General features: G+C 39.5%; 1 protein-coding gene across 4 annotated transcripts in view; it reads left to right on the top strand.

The window, feature by feature from the left end:
* The window catches only part of Pdgfd (platelet derived growth factor D), a 224,359-nt gene extending 212,445 nt beyond the window's left edge, over positions 1-11,914 (top strand). For all 4 annotated transcript variants that reach the window (XM_005377999.2, XM_013511231.1, XM_005377998.2 and 1 more), the window contains 2 exons: positions 775-989; positions 10,782-11,914. In XM_005377999.2, coding sequence (XP_005378056.1) covers positions 775-989; positions 10,782-10,907 — 341 coding nt within the window. In that variant the 3' untranslated portion in view covers positions 10,908-11,914. The remainder of the gene's footprint in view (positions 1-774; positions 990-10,781) is intronic.
* Positions 11,915-12,685: the final 771 nt, after the last annotated feature.

Here is a 12,685-nt window from a genome sequence, read left to right as displayed (position 1 = left end):
TGACTTTAAAAGAAAACAAATGAAGGTGGAGAAAACAAAATGAAGCAAAAGAATGAATAATACCCCACATTGACTACCGGGCACATTGTATTTAACCCTTCATATATTTGTGATGTAGATGAAAAAGCAGAGGTTCAGAGGCATTAAATAATTTTCCAACTAAGGGGAGGCACAGTATGATGATAAAGCAGTAGCTTTACAGCACAGCCTGGACACTTAACCACTATGCTATACCGCCATCTAGGACCCAGTGCACAAATATGCTCCCTACTCGCCAACACATCATTTCCTTTTGGATTTAAAATGAAGCTAACATCTTTTTCTTCTAATAATTTTAACTTCTAATAATTTTGTTGCCAGGTATACACGTTACAGTGCTCATTCCCAATGTGTCTGTGTATCTCAAATTATAGTTAAGTAATGACTTAGATTCAGGATTTACTTAGAAACAAGAAATAATTTATTTTGTGCTTTTAAAGACAAAGACATTTATTTTAAATTCTCAAATGTTTCATTTTCTTTCATCTGGAAAAAAAATTTACGTTAAAAAAGGTACCAGGAAATATGAACCACAATACAGATTTTAGTCAAGACTTTTATTTTTGTTGTTATTTTTGGAGGGCAGAAAGGATCAAAGAGAAATTAGAGTTTTCCATCGTAAGTTCCCAAAGAGAGACTGAACTTGCGTTAAGATGGCCCTTACAGAAACTCCCCAGTAACGAGGACTGCGCTTACCGTTGCGTTTGTTTACACCGTGTTTGTGTTTGCCCGCAGTTGACCTGGACAGGCTCAACGATGATGTCAAGCGCTACAGCTGCACCCCCAGGAATTACTCAGTCAACCTGAGAGAGGAGCTGAAGCTCTCCAACGCGGTCTTCTTCCCTCGCTGCCTCCTGGTGCAGCGGTGCGGAGGGAACTGCGGCTGTGGAATTGCAAACGGCAAGTCCTGCAATTGCAGCTCAGGGAAAACCGTGAAGAAGTACCATGAGGTAGGTCACACGCGAATGCCTTCTTCTGACGCTGCACTTAGTGCTTTCCTACCCAAGTCAGGTCTGTAACCTAGAGGGAACTGGAAGCCAGAGCCACTGAATGTGGTTGCCCAGCCGCAAGGATGGTTGGAGCTGAAACTCTTCCCAAGCTAGGCTTGCCAAGCCAAGGGCGCCGGAAACAGCTAATTCCATCCTGCCAAAGGGACTCCTTTTTCTAATTCTTGAAATACATCATTCGATTTGACAACAACTTTGTTAGAATAGATAATCACATGTAGGATACACTCGCTTCAGAGAGTACTTGGCTTCCTTGTAGAAAGGTTTCCATGTAGAGGATGCCACTAAAAAACCCAGGTTTTTGTAAGAAAATGCTAAGCCCTAAATTTTAGTTCAACTAAGTTATTAAACATAGTAAACACAGCAAAAACATAAATTGTCAGAGACCTTTGCATTCTCTAAATGTGAATGTACTTGTTTTGATAGCATGCCTGTTTTTCCTAAATAGTACTGGGGAGATAGTGCTTGGGTTATGCAAAAAGAAGCTATGGTGAATATAAAGGTTGAGGAAAAACTTTAAGAACAGTAATCTTTAATAACAGCAAGCCCCAATGAGCGTGATTTGATGCCTCTACAGGAGTAGTTTGCCAGCGGTGCCGTAAAATAGGGGAGGGGTGTGTTCTTTTGATAGATGAGTAATCTAAGGCCTACAAGAACCAGCAAGTTGACCTGTGAGACGTAGTCAGTAAATCACAAAGCCGGGATCAGAGCTCTTCCATTGGCTCTGGAGTCTGTGTTCTTATCCCTAGTGATCCTGTGCTATCGCTGTTTCAATACACAGCACCTTAATGAGGATAAAAGACTCAGTAGAATTAAGAGGACTTAGAACCATTCCTCACATGGAGAACAGCTCTAATTGTGGGAAAATTAACCAGCCATTAAAGTTTAGAAACTTAGTTTTCACATATGTGAAATAGGCCTAAGAAATTATACCGTATAACTCCTTCTAGGAGCCTGCAGATGAGATAAAATAAGGCCCATGAAATGAAGGGTGTAATGTGTGGAACATCATACAGGAATACATTTATAAATAAAAGTTAAAATATGAAGCAAATTATGGTTAGCAACGATTGTTTGAGTTGCTGTCCATAAGAACCCTATAAGACAAAGGAATTGGTAGGTAATTCTCTCTCAGTATGAGTAGCTTTATACAACTGGCTTAGGGTGAGGGCTTTTTGCTCTAGTTGTGTTTATTTGTTTGTTTGCTTTTATCCTGAAACCAGTACAATAACAATAAATCAAGAAGTTACTGCTGAACTAATCAAAAATGGGAACATCATCGCTGATATTTTCAATTTGAGAAGATCACCCCACAGTAACCACACTTACCTTAGATAGGGGAGACACATTATTATAGACTTACATGAAATATATTTTTAGTCATAAAAATTGTTTACTCCACCCCACAGTTTTCAAGAGAAACAAAAAGTTCTCATGTCTAGAGAATGCTAGCCTCTGTGTGCATTGTGTTTTATTTTTGTGTGAACTGTTGAACTCCAGATTGGATGTTGTCCTTCACATTTAAAAATCTGAATTTGGTCATGTTTGTCAGAAGCCAAGGATAAATCCAGAATGCAGTAATCAAGTTAGACTTAAAATAATTTAGGATCTCTACCTAATAATAACTTGAGGAAGAACATTCAAGCTGAAGCCTTTGATGTATTTGTAGAGTTCTTTATTTTTATCTTGACCCTGTGCTTAGACAGAAGTTTCAGCTTGAATTTTACAGTTCTGTGTCTTGGAAACAGCAGAGTTGATTGCACACCAAAAAACTCTTGCCTCCCAGGCCCTTTCCTCTGCAGAAATCTGAAGGGCCTGACTACTCTCTTTTTCTTAGATCCTTTCTTATCTCTGTATACAATAAACATTACACATAAGTTTCTGTTCACAATTAATATCCAGAGAGGAAAACCTTTCATCTCTTTGTTCAGTCATGAGTGATCCAAACCACTGGCACCCTTTTGAAAGGTCACTCCCGAGCATCCTTTGAAAATGTGTCATAATATTTTTATTTCTAGGGCTCTGCACAGCTCTATACAAAATCACTCTGCCAAGTGCTGGACAAAAGGAGAAAACAGCATCAATCACCCAGTCAGTAGCTGCATACCCGGAACGCACACTCCTGTCATGTTTCCCCCAGGCTCCGAAAATACCCCTGAAGTGTGTCACCATTATCACTGTCAAGTGCCCGCTGGAAAATAGCAAAAGGCTTGTTCCGTTTTCAGAAACACGGGTTGCTTGAGCTTAGTCTCATTAGGGAAAACGCTAGTCCTTTATGCTATTAGTTCTCTTTTTATATTCTTGCCTCCAAGAAATGAAAAAGCAGTTTCCCTAGCTCATGGTTGCAACTGACGAGATGTGAAATGAGTTTCTATGAGAGATGACATCCTTACGGGAATAACGAGAACTTGTCACATAGCAAGCGCTCGTGATCCACTCTGCATTTTTCATTGTTCAACGCTAAGGAATTAAAATCGGAAAAAATTAGAAAGCTTCTAATGAAGTGCCTGCTCAATCTCCTATAGAGAGTTAACTTTCCACTGCAAGGGAGTATTAGTTCCTGTACCTAAAAGTTTGTAAGTTCCCTGTCGGGTATTGTTCCTCTTCCCTAGCAATTGTTCTATGCCTATTGGCATGTATAGGTACACCTTTCCTTCTACTTCTTCTGGGCTCATGATGAGGCCAATGTAGCAATAAACAGATGAATAAGAGAAAAAACAAAAATTTTTAAGTTCTATATGGTACCTTCATTAAGTTCTATATGATACCTTCCTAAGGAAGCCCCCCCAAAATGGTTCATCCCAAATCTTTTTGGTTTCCTGATTTGTGGGTAGTTGTGGAGAACTAAGGTGGAGTGAAGTATATGATCTAAAGATAATAAGTAAGAGTCTTCTCTGTTGTTCCTTTATCCTCAAAGATAATATTTCTTTCCTTTTGGTAGAGAGTGGGCACATGTCACATGCAGGCCTTTTATCCTCCCTCGGGTAAAATTAGAAAATCCTTCCAAAGTTTTGTCACATAGAAGAGTGAGGGGAGGGTGAAAGTAACTTTTAAAATGGCTTCTGCCATGTTGAAAGATACTTTTGGTACTGATTTCTTTCTAATAGAGAGTTCTATAAAGCATACCATATAGAAAATTAGAAAATACTATTATTTAAATTCATTTCTTCCCCAAATAATGCATAGTGAACAGGAAAAGGAGAGTCCCTAAAAATATGGTGAATTTTACATTAATACTTTCTGTTTTTCATCATTCAGTCCCTAGGCTACATATCTTCAGTCAAAAAAATGAGGAAACAGCAGAGAAAGACAGAAGATTGTTTTCTGGCCTTCCTTTCATGCTTTTGTCATGATGCTGACTTCCCCACCTGCACTGTCGGAAGGAACTTCCTGTGCTGGAGGGAATATCCCATATCTGCCTGCTCCCACATGACGCTCACTAGCAGTATATGTCCATCAAGCATAGCACAATGAGGAAATGAATTTTTAAACTGTGTTTAGTCTTAGCTGATTGAAATATAAATAGCCATACATAGCCCAGTGGCTACTATACTGCTCAGCACAAGCCTGGGAGACCTTCTGTCTGACACATTTCCTGCACCTAGTTTCATTCTTATCTCTGGATAAAATGCAAGAAATTATGTTAGAGAATTCCTTTTAGTTTAGTGTTTTTCTTATGTAAAAACTTTGTGTTTTATTAAGTTAAAAGCCAGGAGGCATAGGTTAGCATTTATATGTGAAACATAAAGTTAAAATAATACAGTGTGTAGTAATTAATCGCAGGGCTGAAATCAAGTCAAAAGAACCAATCCTCAGTAAGGAAGATATGAAAGGAAAGTTACTCAGCAACATCATGCTAAGATGTCTGAGCTGCAGACTTGAGATAAAGGAATAGTATTTGTAAGATTTATGCTGCTGAAACGTCTGTTGTTGAAACAAATTTACATAACATTACAAAGTGAGACCAAAGAGAAAATAGATTTTATTCAGGTAATATCTATTTTCTGGCAAGTAGCACTGAGGTTTTGGGTCAAGATCATAACCAACCATAACAAAAGTCAAAAATATTTTTTCCTACTGTTTTTCTAGCAACAGTCTTTCCAGAGCTTCTAGAGCGCCTTCCTGCTTCTCACCTTTGAGGACGTCCGTGAGTCAGGCAGGCCTTTCCTGTGTTTTCCTGTTGAGAGCCAGAGTGACCGAGCAGGAAAGTCACAGGGCTGAAAGAGAAGATTTTGGTTCAAGGTCCTCCACGTGGGGGGAGACAGCTGAGGGCAGCCCTAGCCCCCACCCGCCGCCCACAGCATTCCTCAGATAACACCCACAATAAGCTGCAATTTGAACTTTCTGGGTAGATCTGAAACTACCTGACGCCCATTAACTGTTGCACTCAATCCTCCACTCCAGAGCTCATCTCCCTGAAATGGTGTAAGGGATATAAACAGATTGGTGATTAAAGTGCAGGGTAAATGCAAAAGAATAAAGATATCTAGCACAGTTAATGTTTACAGACTGCTTATAAAAAGTTAATTCACTCATCATTACAGTGGCAGTGAAAACGCTGCTTCTTGCCACATGGGGACACGAGCTAAATGATAGCATCCAAATACTGTAAAGTCCAGGACAGGTGTGGGTAGAATTATTTGAACTCATGCTTCGGCTCCCTGAGCTCTGACTACCTTTCAGCACTGCTGACTCACTTTGTCAGGTGAAACGACTCTCTGTCTGAGTACTGCTTATCCTTTCCTTCTCCGCACAGCTTCCCATCAGACCTTCTTGCTACAGTTTAGCAAACCTGCTAGGGAGCAAGATATTCCCCCGGCAGACAAGGTCCACCTGTGCCATGAATGATCGCTAAGGCTAATCCCATGTTCTGGAATTAGGTTCCCAGCCAGGCTTCCATTATGCTTTCTGCAATGAGTAGGCTGGATACGTAGTCACCCACCCTCTAAAATGCTGCCGAAATTCTTCCGCGGCTTCATTCTGTGAATATAGGACTGCAGCTGAACACGTATTCAGCTCAATCCCCATAGTCACCCCCAGCGTGCTCTTAGAAAACCCCCGGATGTCAAGACTGCATTTTCAGAGTCCACGAGGGTTTAAAAACCTCCACTGAAACCCAGCCTTTTGTTACCGTCAAAGCTCTCAGCATAACATTACTGAACTGTTTGTCACTTATGCCCTTCCTTGGGAACTGTGTCAGGAGTTGATAGCAGTCCTTCCGTTACAACCGTCAGTCTCCACTGTGACTCTTGCTGGCAGGTTGAGTAGTGACCCAGGTAGGAAACGTGACCCAAATAATTCTCTTTAGTACCTTAAATTTCAGCATAGCTTACTATCATCTTCTAAAAATCTTGATTCTAGGTACAGTTTTCATGGTCTTTACACACAAAAGAAATTAAAATACAGGCAAAAATTGGAAACTATTTTCCTTAAGAAACTGTGTGTACACTGAATACTGCATGCTTTAGAAGTTGGGTAGAATCTTAAATAAACTCAACGATTCAGGTTTACACAATGCGATTGTGTCCTGAAATATGTACTTGTGTTCCTGTGGCGGCCATTAATTTAGCAACTGTTACAAGGCCTTAACAACCTTTTTTTTATATTCCCAAGAAGCAAGATCCCGACTCAGCAGATAACTATCTCCCTGGTATTGTTTTATTAGTATAACAGCTTTATGGCAATGATTCACTCAGTGCTTTATTGGCAACAAGGCAAGTAACTGTAGTTAAATATCTTTCATGATGCGGTAATTTGCAAAACTGAGCATCTCTGATTTTGTATATTGGTATAAAAGCCACTAACTGCCTCAGTCCCTTTCATTTAATGAATGTCAACTTTTCCTGGCTTCACATGGATTTCTAGGGATGGAGAGGAGAGACAAGATTTGTGTTTTCACTCATCGTGCTAAGAAATGCCTGGTTACTCCTCGGTGGATTTTTATTTCCGTGTGTGCTTGCAGCTGTGGATCAGAGGTTGGAAGTACAGCATTTTGTGATGGTCCCTATTAGCAAGTTTCCTCCAGCTGCTATAATTAATTCAGTGCTTCCTTCCCTTCAAAGGTGACCAGATAAACTATAACCCGCCAGTTTGCTTTCTCTGATAAAAGCTTTTCATTTTGCTTTTAACTTTCCTTGCTCCCTCAAATCAGCTTTGCTTTTTCCTGCTTCCAGGGCTGTGTACCTGAACCTAAGACTATTACATGCTCCGAAGGCTTTGAACATCAGCACTGTGATCAGCTGGTAAAGCAGTCCAATTTCTGCTCTGTTCAAACAGTGCCTTCCTGTCTTGTCTGGGGAAAGTGTCTGCCAATTCATTTTTCTCTTCTTATCAGCAAAACACACATATACTGCGCTTGTGTTGCTTCTTATAAAGCACAGGGAAAATCCCTGAACACTCAGAAGACCAGCTAGAAAACCTGCCTGGGCTTTTGCTCTTATCCTAAAGCACTCACTTTTGTTTGCTGTCAAGTGAGAAAGCGAATTAAGACGGCGCTGATTTTACAGGTATCTGTCATCACAAATTATTAGGCCTTGATAATGATCTTCTTCAAACAAGGAATATTTATCACATGCTCCGCTTCTTTGCAGTTATTTCCCTCCCTACGCTCCCAGCCCCAAAGCTACCTCACGTAGACAGTCTTGGGTGACAGGGACTAACATACGGAGAAATTCCTGGCAGAACTACCGGGCTCCAATCCCCTTCCAAACCACTCTTACCAAATATGGAAACATAGGGTCTTTATATTAGTCACAAATAGGACTATTTAATACCCCAAATATAATACATTCTTTAGCCGTTGGTTTGGTCACATATTTTTTCTTTGAGAAATAACATCTTTTATTTTCTATAGCTATCCAGAAGGAGAAAATATGGAAGAAGAAAAGGGCAGATGTTACTGTAACTCTGCTCTCAGAACTTTCAATTTTGTTTCAAAATTATGAGAGGATTAAAACTTATGTGAAACACGGGACATTTTCTTTTGTCTCACCCTTATTTCCTTTTCATTTTTTTTTTTTTTTAAGTTTTTTTCCAGTACCAGGAATTGAACTCATGACCTCACACTTGCCAGGCAGGCTCTGTACCACTGAGCTCAATCCCCAGCCCTCCTTTTCACTTTTGTTTTGCCTCTTGTGTTTGTTGAAGCTTGAGACAGAGACTCACAAAGAGGTAACAGAACGAGCTTGAAACTTTCCTTGTGTCTGTCCTTGCTAGTATGGCACATCTTGTTTGCTCAGATGCACTTTCTTGAGCCGCTACTGCGCTGCTGAGAAGCACAAACCAGATTACAGGAGGAAGGGCACGACCGAGGCTCTGTGGTGTCAAATCCAGGATCTTATGCAAGTAATTTAAACTCTCCCCTGATCTGTGAACTAAATTACAAAGCGTTTTTCCCACAGTGCAGTGAAGTCCAAGTAATTTAATGTTTACAGTCTCTCGCAGCAGTGCCCGTCATCTAGTAGGCCCTCAGATTTGACTGCTCCTGCCCTTCAAGCTCTTATAATCCAATCAGTAGAGAAAACACTTAATGGGCCCCATGGAAATGTACGATACACGTTTTAAGTGCCATGAAATTGCGGAAGATGAATGCTAAAAATATAATTAGCTATAAAAACTGGCATCTGGACTAACTCTACCAATAATAAACACTTTGGGGTCTGTGTGTCCCCCTCATGAGCTCTCTTAGGTGTTCCATTTCACTGTCTCAATTTCATACTCACAATTTTTTGAGTCAAACTTCACATCCCTTGAGTCAACAGTGAAAAGATGCAGTGATTTATTCTCTGCCGTCCTGGAACTCCCATGGAAGTGCATGGCTAGAAGCTAACAGAATGTGAGACTAGCATACATGAGTGCAAAGGACCTGGGCATGTTTTTTCTAGTAGATGATATTGGTTTGCTTAAGACTTCATTTATTGTAAGGGTGAGACATTGGCTGAGAGTACAAACCATAGTAAGGAACTGTGGGCATGTCATCAAAAACGGCAGACCTCACAGCAAGATAGTCCTACCTTTGAACATTAGCTAGGACTAAATTATAGCACAGTAAACATAACAGATTCCCACTGCTCTTCACAGTCAGACACACCCATAAGACACAAAAGCAAATTGTAGGCGCAGAGTCGAGGGACCAAGCCCTGGCCCCAGATCCAAGCCAGTGGAAGACCCTGGACAAGCTACTTCACCTCCTTTAGAACCTCTAGTGTCCAATCTATAAACTGGGTATAATGATACCTTCTTCACTATGTGACAGCCAAGATTTTTCTTAGAGCAAAATTATAATACCTGTGCAAAATGTATGGAAACTTAAAGTGCTGCATAATATTTTGGAGTTGCCATGAGGGAGTTTAGGGTCTTTCAGGAAAATAGAACAAAATAAAGAAAAAAGACCTATAGGAACCTAAAGACATGAAAGATTTAAACAATTGTATATGAAAGCAAGTATATAACTTTATCAAGCATTTATCCTTGAGATATTGTTGACTCTTTGAAGGCCACAGCTAAGAAGCGTTAATTTCTATTTAAACTACTAATTTAGCATATTATGTTTAAATTTATTAACTTAAAAAATTTTGGATTCACGTTTATAGCAGCACAATTTGTAATAGATAAATCTTGGAAACAGCCCAAATGCCTATCAACTGAGAAATGGATCAAAAAGGTGAGTACTACTCAGCTATAAAGAAGGATAAATTTGAGGCATTTATAGGTAAATGGATGCAACTAGAGACCATATTCATAAGTGAAATAAATCAGACCCACATGTGTAAACTTCATATTGTCTCCCTAGAATAAGAAACTGAAAGGGTAGATAAAATCCAAAATCTACAATACATAATGTAAAGGGAAAGAAGCTGCTCAAAAGGAAAGAACAACTGGGATGGGTTGAAAGGAGAAAAGAAAGAAAAGAAAAATATATATATATATGCATACAAGATGGTTAAGATAATTGTACTACTAATTTCTTTTAGTTCATTGAAAATATAGTTTGATCAATTTTTCATGCTTATATTTTGTAAATTGAGCAACTATTTTGAATTAACAATACACAATGTATTAACCATTGTTAATATCCTATTATCTTGCTTTGAAATTCTGTATTTTTTCTTTCTCTTTAAAATAATTTTAAAAATTTGGGATATACTTACTAATTAAAACCATGCTGCATTGATGCATAGGTATTAATGCACAAAGATTTTAGTGGAACCTGACCTGTTTTAAGTTATAAAAGGCATTATGTCTTCACAAATATTGTGAGACTATGAACATATTATCACTGATGTCCCACCTACAACCTCAGGGAAAAATTTACATTTACTCATACTAGCATATCATGCTCATACCTTGTTCATTGTCCTGTCTGTGGCAATAATATGCTCAGTGTTATATTCATCTGTAGCACATGCTTTGGTCAGAAGAGTAATGATATATTTGGGATACGACTTCCCACAGATCAGGCCCTTAGAATACTGAGAATCTGCTAGGATCCCTGAGGTTACCCTGGATTTACAGGTAGGTGGTACAGGGACAGCGCTCTGGGACTAGTGAAATTCTGCCCTTTGGGGAGTCGGTGATTATAAAAATACTTTTATGCATACACATTCTAATAGCAAGCCCATAGCTTTTGTTGGATGTTCAAAGGATGAGGAACCAGTTACCATAAAGGGAATAAGTGACATGCAGGTGAATTAAGGGCTAAGAGTTTACTAACCGGAGCTATGCTTCTTCTTTTAGGTGTTAAAGTTTGAGCCTGGCCGCTTCAAAAAGAGAGGCAAAGCGAAGAACATGGCCCTTGTTGACATCCAGCTGGATCACCACGAACGTTGCGATTGTATCTGTGGTTCGAGACCACCTCGATAAGAGAGTATGAGCATACGTACATTAAGCATGAGAGAAACTTCCATTTAAGAAGGATGTAGTAAGGGACCCTTGCTGCCCAGAGACTGAGCTACTCCACACTCACATGCAGTGCAGTGAATGCGAGCCAGTCCATCCCAGCTTTGTCAGTGCTGGGGCACACAGAGAGGGGCCTCATCAACTTCTGTATCCAAGAATATACGATTGCATTTAATAACAGTATATGAGGATATACGTGTATACACACAGGTACACCCATATCCATGTCTATGTGTAAATACATGAAAGGGTTTATTCAGCATATATAACCAGGTATGCCAGAGCTCACAAATGGCTGAATTATTTAGACCCTTAATATTTTGTCAAAATAAAGAATGTATCAAATGTATGAAATATGTCTTTAGGAAATTCAAAAGAGGAATTTATTTTTAAATGTTGAATCACAAACCATTTTGAATATTACTCTCCGAGAGAAACCACTTTGTACATGAAAAACCAAAAGATGAGCTTTACTTATGTATAGGCCTTAATTGTAGCATAGAAAAAATATGGTTTCTGAGAAAAAGCTAAATACCTAGCCATTTTTCCCATGAGCTGCACTACACACTCACCAAGGTGGACCATGGTTTCTTGTCCCCCAACCAGACCAAAATAATATGAGAGCTTTAGAAATTAGGTCAGTAAGTTGTCTTTTTATCCATTTTGCTGTAGTGTTCTACTTCATTTAATACCTATCTCAAAAAAAAAATTTAGCAAGATTATAAAAATCCTTCAAGATAAGTTGTAGTAGAACTTCTTGTTTTTGTTTTTCTTTCCAAAAACTCCTCCACAAAAGCAAATCTTTTCAGGAATGGCATGGGAAGTGTGTGTGACCCTCTTAAAATGGTGCTCTTTGAAAGATTTGGGAAGTTGAAAGTCAGAAAAGGAAGCATTGAAATAGAGATGTAACTGGAAATTACATGGAAAACTTGGTAGAACCCATATTGAGTAAAAGATTTGAATTCTGCAAACTGCTTCAATAATTTTATGTATTTTGTCCTTTGTGTTCCTGTCTCTTCTATATATATATATACACACACACACACACACACACAATGACATTTTAAATTTGGCAGGCCACCATAGATTATTTATAGCCTAAGAGCATTTTACATTAATAAAACCACCAGTGTTGGTTGATGTAAGTCCTTAATCATATACTTTCTCACCATCCTTAGTTCGTGTTCCTGAGCCAGGTGAAACTGCATCTGGGTTTCCCATTTTTTCCAAATCTGTGAAACATATTCTGAGGAGCCCACTGTGAATTGTGGGCCCCAAACTGAGCCTGATCTCCCACTAGAAGACTGTCCTGCCTTGGCTGTTGGTATTCAAAGTAAATTTTCCTCCCTGGCTCCTTCAAGTCTCTTTTAAAGAGACTGACTCCAGCAGTGGGAAGGGATTCATCGTGCTCTGAAGCCAGACATGTAAGAGGGAACACCCAAGTCAGGATAGCTCAGGACTGCTCACAGGAGCTTCACCTTCCCTCCTGCCTTAGAAGTGAAAAGGAGAGCTGATTTCTATGTGACAGCGCGGGTGAAGATGAATGGTGTCTTAGGAATGGCCTATGTACACCTGGCTTTCTGAGCAGGATGGTCTCAGATCAAAGTTCTCAACTCAAATCCAAGTTCTCAGCTTTCCTTAGGTGACTTATTTCTTCTTCGTACTTTGAGCTGGAAGATGTACACTTACTGGTGATACACCTTCTAAAACTTCCCTAAGATGCCCGGCGTGGTGGCGTACCC

The sequence above is a fragment of the Chinchilla lanigera genome, unplaced genomic scaffold (assembly GCF_000276665.1).
Source record: "Chinchilla lanigera isolate Chin_1 unplaced genomic scaffold, ChiLan1.0 scaffold00011, whole genome shotgun sequence".
Classification (NCBI taxonomy): Eukaryota; Metazoa; Chordata; class Mammalia; order Rodentia; family Chinchillidae; genus Chinchilla; species Chinchilla lanigera.
This window is presented reverse-complemented; position numbering and strand designations above follow the sequence as displayed.